The 16,669-nt window shown below is 40.8% G+C and overlaps 1 protein-coding gene across 1 annotated transcript in view; it reads right to left on the minus strand.

Annotated features, from left to right (window-relative positions):
* Positions 1-387: 387 nt before the first annotated feature.
* The window catches only part of LOC137240033 (ATP-dependent RNA helicase vasa-like), a 213,819-nt gene continuing 197,537 nt past the window's right edge, over positions 388-16,669 (minus strand). The window contains exons 8-10 of the mRNA XM_067765928.1: positions 3,433-3,646; positions 3,074-3,360; positions 388-688 (exon numbers count right to left, since the gene is read on the minus strand). Of these exons, the coding sequence (XP_067622029.1) occupies positions 623-688; positions 3,074-3,360; positions 3,433-3,646 (567 nt within the window). The 3' untranslated portion in view covers positions 388-622. The remainder of the gene's footprint in view (positions 689-3,073; positions 3,361-3,432; positions 3,647-16,669) is intronic.

The raw sequence follows: 16,669 nt of genomic DNA on the forward strand, positions 1-16,669 counted from the left end.
TTGAGCAACTGCTTGTAATCAGTTGTCAGATTTTGATGTTTTTGACAACTACACCAACACAAGGTTGTAAACAGTAATGCCACAAAAAGTTGTTTGACTGGGCAACTTCAACCGACATTGCTTTTGAAAGGTTGAGTTGTAATCTGTAATACCAAATTGCAAAATTTCCCCTGAAAGAGTTGAGTTGTAAACCGAAATAGGGGCATATGTTTGTGTGCCCTTCTGCCCTTGTCTACTGAAGGATGCATTACAAATGTACGGCGAAGGCGCTAGCGCCCGATCCATGAAACAGCTAGACGTTGGAAGTCACTTTCCACGGAAATAAAAATTATAACAAAAATTTGGAAGATCTACCTGTAATCCCACAATGTACAATAAAACAATTACTCTTTGTGTCAAATTCATTTAGTTCGTCATTTTGTAGCTTGTATTTTTGTATAAGCAAAGAAAAGCGGAATTCATGTTACAAATGAGATTCTTAAAATAGTGTTTAAAAATTAATAGCAACACTAGATAAAAAAAAAAAAGTAATTCAAAGTAAAAAAACAAATTTTAGTGCGTATGTACAACGTCGTAGGGGTTGAAAGTTTTCCAATCAATAATCGTTTAAGTGTTGATGCATTCAATCCCAATTTTCGTCGTCTTCCAATGGTGTTGGTCCGGCCGAGGTAATAAAATTGTCATCGGACTAAAAATAAAAATTACAAAAGTTAATATGCATGTATACTTTTAAATAAATTGACTAATTATAACTTTTACGAGAAAAAATCTTGAAACAATAATGAAGGTAAAATACTAGTATTATTATGAAAAAAGCGTCGGACGATATATGAAAAATATGCGCCTATGATCGAATGCTGTTTTTAAATCACAACAGCTCTGAAATGGTGTATCGGATTAATGAAATTTGTGAAGGGACAACGCCATTAGTACCCACTAGATCCATAATATTTATATATTTAAATTTATATTTTACAAATAAATTTGAAAAATATATTTTAGAGGCCGAGTTACTCTTACAAACAAGTTACAAAGGTATTAAAACTATATAACTTAACATAAGTAACATGAAATAAGCTAAACAATTAAATAAATATAAATTAAAGAATTGGACCGTCAAAGTTAATATAAAATTAACAAAATCTAATAAATTTTCTTTCAACCCTTTCTGTTCTGGCGGAGTGACCGCTATAGATAGGATTCCAGACAACTGAGACGTGTTCTAGTTTTGAGCGATCTAAAGAGATAAATATGACTTTGGCAGCTAATTTTGCTGAACGACTATGGAGAAGCCACTGAAAGTCGTTGTAGCGTGCTTAGATTTTTGCGGCTATTGTAGGTGTGGCTTTCAAAATGCCAGCTGCTTTTTTAAAACAATTATTTAGGGCTGTATTTATTTTGTTTATATTAGTTTCGGAGTTATGCCCATTAGGGTGGGTCGATTTGTATGAACTAAAGTTAACCGATATCGCGCCATCGATTTTTCGATAGGATTTTGGCTCAGGAAAAAAGTTCCACTACGCATACCCAAAAAAATAATTTTCGAGACTGCGAAATTTCATTTCTTTGACTTTTTTCGACTTTGATTTTTAAGATTTTTTTCATGACCTACTAAAAATATTTTCATATGTATATCCGACCCACTAAAAACGTTGGCAATAACAGTTTATTTATTATTTAACATTTTATTAAATTATTTTATTATTAAATTATCGTTAATATTTTTTTTTTTTTTTTCAAAAAACTGTTATCGCCAACGTTTTTAGCGTACATTTTTGGGTCGGACAGGGTATAATGAAAATTTTACAATCAAATGAACATTTTTTTTAAAAGGTCATGAAAAAAACTTTAAAAACAAAAAAAAAATCGCAGGCTCGAAAATTATTTTTTTGGGTATGCGTAGTGGAACTTTTTTCCTGACCCCAAATCCTATCGAAAAATCGACGGCGCGATACCGGTTAACTTTCGTCCATACAAATCGACCCAGTATATGTCTTCGTAATTATTATGCTTCACAACTAATTGTAGCGGCTATAAATAAAGTCGGTTGACGAAGCCAAAATTCGGTCGTACGTTTTTGCGTACATTATCTTCTCCTTTGTTACCTTAAAATGAAGAAAAGTGTTTCTTACATAGTTCACAAGTACAGAAATTGTCATCTAATCGCGCATAGGAACAGTTTATGATCGCTTTGTGCAGATGTGCGGTATCGTGACAAGGCGAGAACCGAAGTACTTGTCTGCAAACCTCTATCCCACCACAAATACAGCACCAGAAATGCTCTCATTAGCATGGACACTGCGATAAAAGGGTGATATCAGCCTTTGTTTCCACTTGAAAGTTAACGATGCCATATCATCGGCATCGAAACCTTTCCTATTAAGGGCCGGCCGCTTCATATGCTTGTCATAGCGGTGGGCTCATACAAGGTTTTTTGCTTCACTTTATACAGCAAACCACTTATGAGCTAACCCATCGCCTGTCTATCGTGGTTGACAGTAGGCGAATATTTCGGAGTGCACTCATTGAAGTTCCGCTGAAATCAGAATCTTCACACCTTAAAAATAGGTTGCTTATGTTCCTCAAAGCGCAGGATCGAGAACGCAATATTCGGGATTGATCATGCAACACACATATCTGCTGAAATATCTATGATAAATAGGGGGGATTGTTTGCTTTAAAGAACATATAAAAAATCATTCAGTTGTATAAATGGAATGGAAGCAGAATATATGTCGGAATTGTGTAAGGACATTAATGAATGTAAAAAAAAATGTTTATATAATATTTAACTATTCGTCAGTAGTTATCAAAAGCAAATGTTTGTTTTAAATTGATTCACAGACGGTATAATGAGATGAATGAATTTTAATTCTTTGAATAAGAATTTTTCTGAACCCTGGCTTTTTTTATTATGATTATACATACATATAAGAAAAATCAGTCTATAGATAGAAATAGAAAATTAAACACCATCTGGTTAAGTAAGCGATTACAAATCATCCTAAATACACGTAATACAGTAGAACTATTCTTTGGTAAACTAGCGTTATATTTAAATAAAGGAGTTTACCTGTATGTTTTTCCGTACATCCCGGCCGCCAAACCTGCTTTGTGAGTTGCCTCCACCACCACCGCCACCACCTCCGCCACAAGTTCGCAGAAAATCTGGCACTTCCTGGGACGCACCTTCAAGTATTTTTACCAAATCACTTGCTATAGCTGAGTCTTGATCTGGATCAAAGAAACTTGTAGCACGACCATTATTGCCAACTCGACCAGTGCGGCCAATACGATGCACGTATTCATCAATAGATTTCGGCAGATCATAGTTGATGACATGTTTGATATTTTTAATATCTAAAACAAAAAAAAAAAAACAGTTTATATATGTGAAGTATAAATTGAAATATATACATATGTAACGTTTACCTAGACCGCGAGCAGCGACTGAAGTAGCTATCAGCACTTTCATTTTTCCGGATTTAAAATCTGCTAGAGCCATTTCTCGTTGACTTTGCAATCTATCACCATGAATGGAAGTTGTAGGAAACTCAGTTTCTGATAGTAGCGATGCCAAAAAGTCAGCGCCGCGCTTTGTTTCGACAAATACAATGGTACCGTCGCTGCTTTCAGTCAGTAATTCCTAAAACGATAACGGATTAGAGCGTCAGAGTAGTTCGTGTAATTCAAAACTTTTCTCTAAAATTTGCAGAAGAATTAAAAATAAAAACTTTTTACTTAGCAAACACTACTTTTAACTCATCTAAAATATCTTTGACTTTATTGAAGCAAAGTTTGTTAAAGTGCTAAGTAAACATGCCCAAATTTTCCTGAAGATTTTTTAACAATTCTCGAAAGCGTTTTTCGGATTGATTTTCATTTAAAAACCATTCTATAATTTCAGAATTGTGTTGTCACAATCAAGGGATGCGGCCAACCATTTCGTCCGGGAGGTGTCACATCCCAGCGGGTTAAGGGGCTGAAAATATCCCCCCAGCAGGTATGCTTTTCCTAAGCGGCGACTAAAATACCAAATAGATTCAAGGGGTTGTTTAGCGCAACCCTTTCAAGGAGTTGCCAGCGCAATTTACAGCTTCTCCAACCCAATTTAGGCGAGGCTACCCGTGGCGAACCCTATTTCTTTATCAGCCGAGGCTATGACTACTAAATCTCGAGATGGTCGGTCTAGCACCTTAAATGTGCTTGTTACCGGAACGTACCGGATCTGCATCCGGTAAAGGACCATCAACATCGATAAAACTCCCCAAAACCTTCAGAGTGTCCTTATCGCTATAACACCAACAATATTTGCAAGTTTTCGTTTAACAAGACAAACGAAACGAAAATGAATTAAAGAAGTCCTTTTTGGGAAATCGAAGCTCTGTGCTGATAAAATGAAACAATAAAAATAAAATGGACACAAAAATATGGTCAATGTATATATCACTTTTTTTACTGTACGACTTCACGGAACTAAATACAATTTGCTAAAAACAATATACGACAAAATCATTTTTCAAAAAACAATTTAATTATTTTTTCAAGAATTGATTAATGTTAAGCTCATTAATTCTTAAAAATTTTAAGTAAAATTGAACACACCATTTGGCGTACAAACATATAAATATTAAAAAAGTTATTACGAAGGATTACATCATTGTTTACTATATAGTTTGGCAGCTTAAATTGAGGTTATGTTACGAATAGAGTGGATGGCAGTAAAAGAAGTTTTACAATGGATTGCATTTATTTTGCTTGTAACTGGAGGAGTTTGCACTTTTCTTCTCAATTTTCTTCATCGGAAAGAGACATACCTATACTAGTTTATAATTAGAGGAGGCAAAAAAAAAAATGTGTCTCTAAATTTTCGTAAATCGGATGAAATGTGCTGAGACCAAATTGGGTCAAAATAACGTTGACACAATGTGCTGCAATACAAAGGTGTTAGACGTTACCTCAAACCCTCCTTTTCTTGAATATAGAGCCCTCATGACAGGCACAGGTTGTTCTAAAGCATTCAGTGCAAATATGTCCCCATAAAAGGAGTTTTTACCAAACTGTGCTATTAAATTGGTGACACTGGATGGTTCACAGTAAAAACCGTAAGTTTTTTGCAATACTGGAACTAACATAAGATTTTTTATAGTTTTAATGCACTAAAATGCTTTACCACCAAACGTTCCTAGATTATGGTGGTACCCGTTACCATAATGTCAACCGCTTTTTTACTTTCTTTCGATACTTTGTGCTTTTTGAAGCATTTCAAATCATGTAATTAATTAGCTAATTTTATCATGGTGCACATATTTCGTCGGAATAACCTTACGCTTACAGGTCTCTCTCTCTAGGGTGAGTCGAGTTATAAGGACACAAAAGACATTCAAACATGCAGACGAATTATAAAAAAAGGAATTTTAAAAATTGGACAAAATGCGTGTCACCCCACCTCGGAAGCTGTAATGAGCGAGCAATGGTGGGAAGATCTCAAGAAAGGTAAGAAGATCACCAAGATAAATGTTTGCGTACAAAATTCGAAGTCTCTTCAGCAGAAGGAAGCTCCTAAAATCAAAATGCAACGAAAATGTACCATGAAAGCTACAGAAGTCAACTCGATTTCCTATAGTTTCACCTACACTCTTTCGCTGGGGCAGTCTAACCCAGCAAAAATGAACTTACCACAATAAAACCAATTAAGGACGGGACTGTCTGCAACTGTGCCGAAGACTTCATACCTTTCATGAATGGGGCTGAACAATAATCTTATCCCATTCGTAATATCCAAATAATCGATATGAAATATATAGTGAACAGATGTACATACCTAAGCGACTTTTAAGATAAATAAAAATAAAAAATTGGTATATAGGTACTTTGTGTGAGGATGCAAAGTTTCACGTTTTTGTGGTCTGCATGAAATAGCTATGACCATCAATCACATATCTCAACAATATAGGACGTAATCGTAATATTTGATGAAATTTGAAGCTTCTAGCCGTAAAAGGGGGCAGAAATGACAGTTTATATGGGGTATATACTATATATACCACCGATCACTATGATTTTTCACGTAAGCATGCGGTGAAATTTGAAGCTTCTAGCTGTTAAAATGGAGCAGAGATTAGTATGGATACGCACCATATATACGACCGATCTCTATGACTTTTTAAGACAAGAATATATGATGTATGCCTAATAGGTCGGGTCGATTTGTGGGGAGGCAAAAAAATCGCCCATTACTCTGTGAAAATCATATTCTAGGGATCAAAATAAGACTCTTTGCCCATACCTCTAAAACGAATTCTGGTGTCCCCCAATTTGTGTCGAACTTTTAGGTAGGGGCAAATTTTGAAAAATCCCACTTTGACCCATTTAGAGTGTCCCAATCGAGTCCAAATGTATGACCAACCCCCACTAACTTTGGAGGCCCGACCCACCGATGCCAGTGGCACACCCCCTGGGGGTTCACCATACAAACATTTCAAAAAATCGCCGGTTTTGCACTTTACATGAAAAAATAAGCGAAATGCCTGTTTTTTCTTTTTGGAGTTTATTTTTCTCTTTAGAAATTTATTTAGTCAGAACATATGTGAATGAAAAAATGAGGTTAACTTAGTAATAGAAAAGAAATTAAAAAAAATTATTAGAAATTAGCGTTTTTACAACCCTTTTAAAACCAAGGCATCACTGTGATGCACTTGCATGTCGTAAACATAGTTGTGTGGGTTTTTTATTCAACCGTTTTAAAAAATGAATGTATCACTGTGACACAATTGCAGATCGTAAAATTGCTTGTGTTGTTTTTTTTAAGCCACCACAAGACACAGCAGGTAAAATTGAAATTACCATTTCATTCTTATTATCTCGTCTCGTAGACCATATATACCGCAGCAGTTTTTGTTGTTGTTGTTGTTGTAGCAATGCTCGCCCCACCTAATAGCCGCGACCGATCACAAATTGTCATCAATATCCTCTAACGGGAGTCCAAGGAAACTTGCCGTTTCAACAGGGGTGGACCATAAGGAAAGGGGTGTTAGAGGCGTTGGTTCCACATTACAATTAAAGAGATGGTTGGTGTCATGTGGGGACACATTACAAGCAGGGCATACATTTTGTATGTCGGGGTTGATTCTGGATAGGTAAGAGTTTAACCTGTTACAGTATCCAGAACGAAGTTGAGCAAGAGTGACACGCGTTTCCCTGGGGAGTATGCGTTCCTCTTCTGCGAGTTCTGGATATTTTTCTTCAAGTACTGGATTCACCGGGCAATTCCCGACATAAAGGTCCGACACCTGTCTATGGAGTTCACCAAGGACCTGCTTGTGTTTTTCCGCTTCGTACGGCTGGGTTCTCAGGTGCCGTATTTCCTCAAAATGCTTACGGAGATGACTCCTTAGGCCCCTAGGCCCCTAGGCTGTTGGGATGCCCAGGTTTCTGGGTATTCAACAGAAACTGTTTGGTCAGCATCTCATTTCTCTCCCTGATGGGGAGTATTCTCGCCTCATTATGCAGATGGTGTTCTGGGGACATAAGAAGACAGCCCGTGGCGATTCTGAGAGCAGTATTTTGGCAGGCCTGTAGTTTCTTCCAGTGGGTGGTTTTTAGGCTTGGCGACCATATGGGTGACGCGTAGCACGTAATCGGCTGGCTAATTGCTTTGTATGTGGTCAAGAGCGTTTCTTTATCTTTTCCCCAGGTACTGCCAGCAAGGGATTTGAGGATTTTATTACGGCTCTGAATTCTTGGAACAATTGCGGTTGCGTGCGCACCAAAATGTAGATCCTGATCAAACGTCACACCCAAGATTTTGGGGTGTGGGACAGTCGGAAGCGTAGTGCCATCGACGTGGATGTTCAATATGGTCGACATTTGGGGCGTCCATGTTGTAAATAAGGTCGCGGAAGATTTAGTCGGTGACAATGACAGGTTTCGCAAGGCGAAAAAACTGGAGAGATCAGGGAGATAGCCGTTTATTTTATTGCATAGCTCATCGATCTTTGGGCCTGCACCTGTGGCCATTATTGTGCAGTCATCGGCGTAGGAAACGATTGTGACTCCTTCCGGTGGTGAAGGTAGCTTAGATATGTAGAAATTAAACAAAAGCGGGGATAGGACACCACCCTGTGGCACCCCTTGTTTAATTCTCCTTTGTTTTGATGTTTCGTTTCTGAATTGCACCGATGCCTGCCGACCACCCAGATAATTTGCGGTCCACCTTTTAAGACATGGGGGAAGGGTAGACCCTTCCAGGTCTTCCAGTAACGAGCCATGGTTGACCGTATCAAAAGCTTTTGATAGGTCTAACGCTACGAGTACTGTTCTATGGTGGGGATATTGATTCAAACCGCAATTTATCTGGGTGCTAATGACATTTAGCGCGGAGGTAGTGCTATGGAGTTTTCTGAAGCCATGCTGATGAGGGGCTAGCTGCAAATGTGCTTGGAAATGAGGGAGCAAAATGGCTTCAAGCGTCTTTGCCACTGGCGATAGGAGAGATATCGGACGATATGACTCACCTACGTTAGCTGGTTTCCCAGGCTTTAGTAGCGGGACCACCTTGGCCATTTTCCATTTCTCGGGTATGACAAAGGTGGAAAGAGACAGGTTGAAGACATGCGCTAAATATTTGAAACCCTCTTTCCCTAGGTTTTTAAGCATCGGCATGGCTATGCCGTCTGGGCCCACTGCTTTGGATGGTTTAGCGCGACCAATGGCGTCCTCAACCTCTCTAGCGGTGATGGTAATTGGTGACGCGCTGAGTTTGTGTTTATGTGCACGTCTATTGGCTCTCCGTCTATCTTTGTCGACCGTAGGATGCATTATATATTGTCGGCAGAAAGCGCTCGCGCATTTTTTCGCATCCGACAGCACCTTATCGCCAAAGGCGATGGAAATTTTGTCTTTGTGCTTAGTCGGATTCGATAGGGACTTTACGGTGGACCAAAGTTTACCTACACCGGTAGAGAGGTTACAACCTCTTAGGTGCTCTTCCCATTTCGCCCGCTTGTGTTCGTCCACAAGCAATCTGATGCGTTGGTTTATATCCCTTATTTGGGGGTCGCCTGGATCAAGCTGTCTTATAAGGTCGCGTTTCCTCGCTAAGCTCGCGGCCTCCGCCGGGAAGTGGGGCCGGATTTCGGGAATTCTCCCGGCGGGAATGAAATGTGCCGAGGCGTGCTGTCTGTGAGGTGCTGCTGTCTGTTGCAGATTTATATTCTTCCCACTTTCCTTTTTTGAAGTTTATGAAAGTGCGTTTTTCGGTGACGATGAAGTCGGCGGTACGCTCGAACGAAATAAGTATGGGCAGGTGGTCGGATGCCAATGTTACCATCGGCTGCCAGTTGACGCAGTTTACGAGTTCTGCGCTCACGATTGAGATATCTGGCGAGCTATGACAGCTTCCTACCATACGTGTGGGGGCGTCTCCGTTAATTGTGCAGAACGTCGTTTCGTCTATTTGATCCGCCAACATCTCACCCCTACTGTCCGCCCGCAAGTTTGAATGCCATAGGTCGTGATGGGCATTGAAATCGCCTAAGATAATGCGATTGTTGCCAGTGAGTAAGGCCTCGATATTAGGGCGGTATCCACTGGGGCAACAGGTGACAGGAGGGATGTAGATGTTGATGATTTCTAGATTTGCATCGCCTGACCGGACAGATAGGCCTTGACGTTCTAAGACATTGTCACTGCGGTCGATGCCAGGATCAAATATATGATATTGCACAGAGTGGTGTATAATAAACGCGAGGCCGCCTCCATTTCCGCTCTCGCGGTCTTTCCTGTGGACATTATAACCAGAGCAGGTCTGAAATGCAGATCTTGCTGTGAGTTTAGTCTCTTGAATCGCAGCAATGCGGATGTTGTGCCGCTTCATGAAATCGACTATCTCCGTAATCTTCCCAGTTAGTCCATTACAGTTGAACTGCAGAATTCTGAAGTGCATGAGGGGTGACGCCGCCACTCTAGGGGTAAGTGAGGGGTGACTACGCCTAGGTTGTAGAAGGCCAGGACGCAATTGATGTTGTGGCCTTGGGACTGGGCGCCCTTGGGCAAGCATTGGGGTACCCGGATGATTTGGGTTTGCGACCTGGCAACATGGCGCGATGAAACCCGTCGAGGGGTTGCCGTCGCGGAGACCAGAACATCTAGGAAAGTGGCACCACCCAAGGCAGGAGCTGCATTGAGCGGATGTCGCAAACCTATATATTCTGTGCTGGCAGACGGTGCAAACGGAGGCAGGGACTAAGAGTCTGTTTCCCTGACCTGCACGATTGCTGCCAGAAAAGAGGGGAGGAGAAGAAGACGGGGGCAGGGGCTGATGCTCAGCATTGCTACCAGCTCTACTACGAAGGTAGTAGTTATGAGTGGTATCAGCTGTTTGAGTTGTTGGCGCCGTGGGGCGCGAGCAGCAGCGGGTACTTGTTGTGGCTTGCTGAGCAGCGAAGCTGCTGGAAGGTAGTGGGGATACGCTTAGGCGTAAACTACGGGACGCCCTTGGGCGTGAGCAGCAAGGAGCCACAAAAGATTTATAAAAGTTACGTGGACGTCGGGTTTTGGGATCAAGCCCAGAACAACCTGTCCGATGCAACCATCCCTTGCACGAGACACACTGAACAGAGTATGACCGTCCTAAAAAGATTCTTTTCTGGCAAATGCAGCAAAACCATTTCTCAGGACCGGGGTGAGGAGACGGACCCGGATTGGGTTCGATACCTTCCCGGAGTAAGAGAATATGTAGCAGTCCTGCTGCAAGGAGCTGCTGGGAGGATGACAATTTGTGGGAGGGACGAAACAAATTAAATGGGGTCACACTGAAATGACAGTCCTTGGTCGGGAAAAATCCCGAGTCGCTCCGGTACATAGAACCGACTGCCTTGGGAAGCGAGCAGTTTTTGTGAATGCATTAAGTCGCTGTGAAGAACTCAAAGTGTGAAGTGCTAATTTCAAATAAAAAAATATTTCAAAAAAAAATAATAAGTGAAGTGACCATTCCAAATCAAAAAGTTTACAATGAATCCACCATCCTCTACACCGCAAGATGAAGCAACTACATCAACAACTATCGATTAACCTAATGAGTCATATACCCAAGCATGATGTTACTGTTTTTGGTGTGTCTACTGATTTAACTGATCTTAATTTACCAACCCATCTGGATATCTTGAGATATTATTTTTACTTAAGCGAATGTGCTAAAACAGAACAAAAAAGTTTTCCCATAAATCATTAAATATTCAAGTACAAGATAAGTTGATTGGAATTTGGGAAAAACTTGGTATGGAAATAATGCTGAAAAAAAGTGTATTTAATAAATTGAATAAATTCCTTGACAAGTATCAAGAGCAAATCAAGAGAAGAAACAACACCCAACAATTTACAGAGTATGTAAAATCTCTGGAAACAATTTTTTTACATTGAAACATGTAAATGCGATTTGAAGGCAGCTCCATGTGCATGCGGCTGGGTTCCCGAACGCCTCAAAGAGTTCATGCACGATCAACATAATCAGAGAAGATTAACAATGGATGCATTTATGATGGAAACTGAAGAGCAAGGAGCAACGTCTATGTCATCAATGCCAACATACCAAGATCCCGATGATTCAACATACGCACCGCCACCGGTTCAAGAAGATATGGATAGAAGCACAAGTTCACAATACACAGAGAGGTACGATTTTTTTAACTTTGCCTTGGTATGTGACAGATTTGGTGTGCCTGACAGAGTAGCAACAGCATTGGGAACCTCTCTTTTGCAAGATTTTAAAATTAAAGATAAGCATGGGAAACCTCTCATCATGGATAAATCGAAAGTTCGCAGCGAAAAAGAGAAATGCAGACAAGAAGTGCTTCGCAAACGGTTAGATGATACCAATTTGTTAGCGTTTTCATTCGATGGCAGAAAAGATGATACTTTAACGATAGATAAAATTGATGAGAAGTATCATACTAGGATGGTAAAATAACCTCATCTTGTTATTTTGAGAGAACCCAATTCTGAATTGATTGCTTACGTAAGACTGGAACATGAAACCGCTGAATACAAAACAACCAAATTAAATGGGTTTTTCAACGATAAAAATATATCACTGGATGCATTAATTGGAATATGCACTGACGGTGAGCCAACAAACACTGGCCCACAGGGTGGAATTATACGACGATTCGAATTGCTGTTAAAAAGACCATTGCATTGGTTCGTTTGCCTGCTACACTTCAACGAACTTCCGTTTCGGCATTTGTTTGAAGCTTTGGATAAATCAACCAGCACTGGACCGAGATCGGCAACCGGAAAACTGAGCACAAGTTATACGGAAATGATCAATTTGAATGATATAAATATCATATTTTAACCACCATTCACGCGAAGCATTCCGTACGATACATTGAAAGAATATTTAAATCAAGATGATTCACCGTTTAATGATCCAAAAATTCCATCACACATACAAGGAACGGAACGACATGTTCAATTGCTAGCTAGCGTTTCCAAACGGGTTATACCAGAAAATGTAGAGGCTGTTATGGCGACGACACTAGAGAGCCGAGCGAAATTGCACAGACTTGAAAGTAAAAAAGACTTCAAACAATAATTTTTTTTAGTTTCTTTTCTATAACTCACTTAAATTAATTTTTTCATTTACATATGTTCTGGCTAAATAAATTTCTTAAGAGAAAAAATAGATATTATTATAAATAAATAATAAATATTATTATAAATAAATAAATAAAAATAAAGAAAAAACATAGCCATTTAGCTGATTTTTTCATGTAAAGTGCAAAACCGGCGATTTTTTGAAATGTTTGTATGGTGCACCCCCAGGGGGTTCCAGGGGGTGTGCCACTGGCATCGGTGGGTCGGGCCTCCAAAGTTAGTGGGGGTCGGTCATACATTTGGACTCGATTGGAGCACTCTAAATGGGTCAAAGTGGGATTTTTCAAAATTTGCCCCTACCCAAAAGTTCGACCCAAATTGGGGGACACCAGAATTCGTTTTAGAGGTATGGTTCCTTCGGCAAAGTTTCTTATTTTGATCCCTAGAATACGATTTTCACATAGCAATGAGCGATAATGCCCTAATGCCTAAGCATCCCCCAGCGGGTTAGGGGGTCTGAATATACACGCGGTAGGTATCCTGTCGTAAGAAGCGACTAAAATACCAGATTCAAGGGGCTGTGTAGCGCAATCCTTTCAGGTTGCCAGCGCAATATATAGCTTCTCCAAACCCAATTGTCAACCTCACCTATCCGTGGCGAATCCTGTTTCATTAACAGCCGGGGCTCTGGCGACCCCGAACTCCTCGTGGATCTAGGAGGTGGGAGGGCGGGATGGCCAAGAAGATCGCATGTGGTCATAACAAATCGTTCCCGAGAAGGTCGGGCTTGGTACCGGATCTGCATCCGGCAATGAAAATCGATAACACTTTCCAAGGCCTTCGGGGAGTGTCCTTATCGCTGCAACAACAACAAAATATGCCTAAGCATTTGGTGCAATTTGAAGCTTCTAGCTGTTAAAATGTGGCAGAAATTACGAAAAATTTCTTATCTGAACAATGGGTGGTATGGGATATATACTGTGACGAATATTAGCAACGCTAAGGGATACTATCATCTCTAAGCCAATGCTAAGCAGTGACTTGTATGCACATCACTAAGTCAATCATTATGTCTACCCATATGTCCATACGAGCAGCGGAGAAAAAATGCACAAACACATGCATATATCTTATCTGAGATGCTCACAAAATAAGGCAATAATTTGTGCAAGTGTCACTCATATATACACGCGCATATGAGAAGCTATAAACGTAGTTATAGCTGGTAGTTTTATAGCTGATAACTAGTAAATTCTAGAATAGAAAAGCCTAGAAATATGCAACGAGGAAACCAGACAGTATAAAAGGCAGCAACAGTAGAGGCACGACAATCAGTTTGATTTAAGACGCTATCTGGCGAGCAATAGAAGTGTTACTTTGAAAGTAGTCTTATAAAGGCCATTTTGCATTATTGAATAGTGGAGTTATTTATTCAACAGTTTAGTGATTCGAACGTTAGTAGAAGGTTGCAAATAAGAGGAATTGCACTAAATTCGTTACAATACTATATATACCACATATGTATCTACACAGTTTTTTCAGACAACAACGAATGTCTTATACGTAAGCATTCGGCGAAATTTTAAGCTTCTAGCTGTTAAAATGGGGCAGTAATTACGAAGAGCTTTTTATCTGAACAATCGGTTGTGGGGGATATATGCTATATATATGTACGTCCGATCTCATCCACTTCTTCAGACAACAATATGTGCAATATACGAACGCATATGGTGAAGTTTGAAGCTTCAATGTGATAAATTGAGGAAGATATGACAATTTTTTTTCTGAAAAATCGGTTGTATGGGGGATATGGATATAAGGTATTGTAACGAATTTACTGCAATTCCCCTTATTTGCAATCGTCTGCTAACGTTCGTATCGCTAAACTTTTGAATAAATAACTCCAATATTGAATAATGGAAAAATGGCCTTTATTATTGGTACATATGTGTAGACGCAAATATTGATTCGTTTATGCAGATACATAATGATTGAATTATTGATGAGAATTCACGTCACTGCTTAGCATCGGCTTAGAGATGGCAGCACCCCTTAGTGTTGCTAATATTCTTAACACTGCCCTCCACCTAAGTCTGATCGTCCCGATCAGACAAATCTCTCGATCTAAACGCTGCTAGCATCGTCAAATGTACCACTCTTCTATTTCGTGATTTCCCAATTGCTTGCATGCGGTAGATGACATCACTGATCGTCTTCACAACTCTGTACGGGTCTTCACAACTGCACCGATATTTGGATGGAACACCTTTCCGCCGGTGAGGGTTGTATAGCAGTACCAAATCTCCCTCCTGGAAACCTTCCGAATTATTTTCCTTGTCGTACCTGGGTTCCATCTTACTACTCATTATTCTGGATCGTTCCCTCGCACTCTGTTGCTTGGCCAATGAACAACTACTTTGTAGAGCTTGTTCTTGACGGATTGGCTTCACATACTCAGTATCGTTCCGACGTTTCCCAACAGAAGTGCGCGCTGGCTTGAAACCATCCTTGCATGCTTTCTGGAAAATTCTTTTAGTCATTTTAGTGCGTCCATCAGGTTTTGTCAATGCCAGTGTTTCTCTCGCAGGTATTTTTGATTTCGCTTTATTTGGCCCATTCGATCCATCAACCTTTGCTCGATCTGCTTTCCTTGACTTTCGGTTTTCTGGTTCTTATAACGCATCACCCTTCTCTGCATATCGATCTTGATGTCATGCTCAACCAAGAAATCCACTCCCAATATGACTTCATCAACGATCTCTGCCACAACGAATTTGTGTAGAACCATGACCTCTCCAATTAAGACTTCACATACCACTTCTCCCTGGACTTGGTTATACTCGCCAGTAATCGTACGCAATCTTGCTCCAGGTAATGGCTTTACTTTCCTGTTAACCAAATCAGATCGGATCAAGGAATGAAATGCGCCCGTATCTACAGTCAGTACACGCTCCTTGCCATCCACATTTCCTTTGACGGTAGAAAGATAGATAGATAATTAATTGAGGATCGCACTGCGACCATTGGTCTATTGTGCCCTCAACTGCTTCACAGCACCTCATCCAAGCCGACTTCTCTGATGAACCCTAGCAGTTCACCTGGCTTGAGGGATTTGATGTGAGAGTGCTCTGGCCATGGTGAGCCCAAAAACTTGGCCCTACGTCTTAAGATTGCGTCACATTCCAGGAGTATATGTTCCGCCGTCTCCGCTGATCGATCACAAAATCGGCATGTGTTGTTCGATAGTATGCCCAGCTTCTGCATGTGGCTGTTCAGTCTGCAGTGTCCTGTAAGAATAGCTGTTAGGATCCTCAGGCTATCTTTCGACAGGCCCATTAATGCCCTATATCGAGTTGTGTTGTAGCCCCCCAAGCCTCAAGCCTGGCATATTGCGCCAGTGTTCTTCCCTCTTTTCCCTTTCTTCTAATAGTAGATGCCCTCTGATTTCCTGCGGGCCTACTGGCAGGAACGGCTCAGGACCAATAGGTCGTGTCGTTGCTGCCTCCCTTGCCAGGCTGTCCGCCCGCTCATTGCCCTCCACTCCCCTTTGGCCAGGAACCCAGGCCAACAGTTTGTTGTGTGCTCCTAGTTGATTTAGCTTTTCAACGCACTCAAGTACTAGTGCTGATTTTATTTCAGACGCCGAGATCGCCTTGAGGGCGGCCTGACTGTCACTGAGTATGTCAATTGTCTCGTTGGAGTATTCGCGCTGAAGGTTCAGGTCAACACACTGGCTTATAGCGAATACTTCCGCTTGAAAAATGCTCGGGTGTGCTCCCAGAGGCGTTGGCTCTGGGTCCAATGACTCCAGATCCAATCCCCTCTGGCGTCTTCGAGCCATCTGTGTACCATACTATTCTATTTAGCTGATGAATGTACACAATTCTGCTTTCCTCCCACGTACCCTTGTCTCCCAGTTCTACTTTGTACCTTCTCTCATAGACTATCATCCCTCGGGAGTTGAGAGATTGGGATCTTCTCTCTCAATTCCTCCATGTTTCGGGACGATATGACTTTACCTATGCCCGAGCCCTCCTTAGCAATATTCAGGAGGGTTCGCTTGGCTGACTAC

The sequence above is a fragment of the Eurosta solidaginis genome, chromosome 2 (genome assembly GCF_040869045.1).
Source record: "Eurosta solidaginis isolate ZX-2024a chromosome 2, ASM4086904v1, whole genome shotgun sequence".
In the NCBI taxonomy this organism is placed as follows: Eukaryota; Metazoa; Arthropoda; class Insecta; order Diptera; family Tephritidae; genus Eurosta; species Eurosta solidaginis.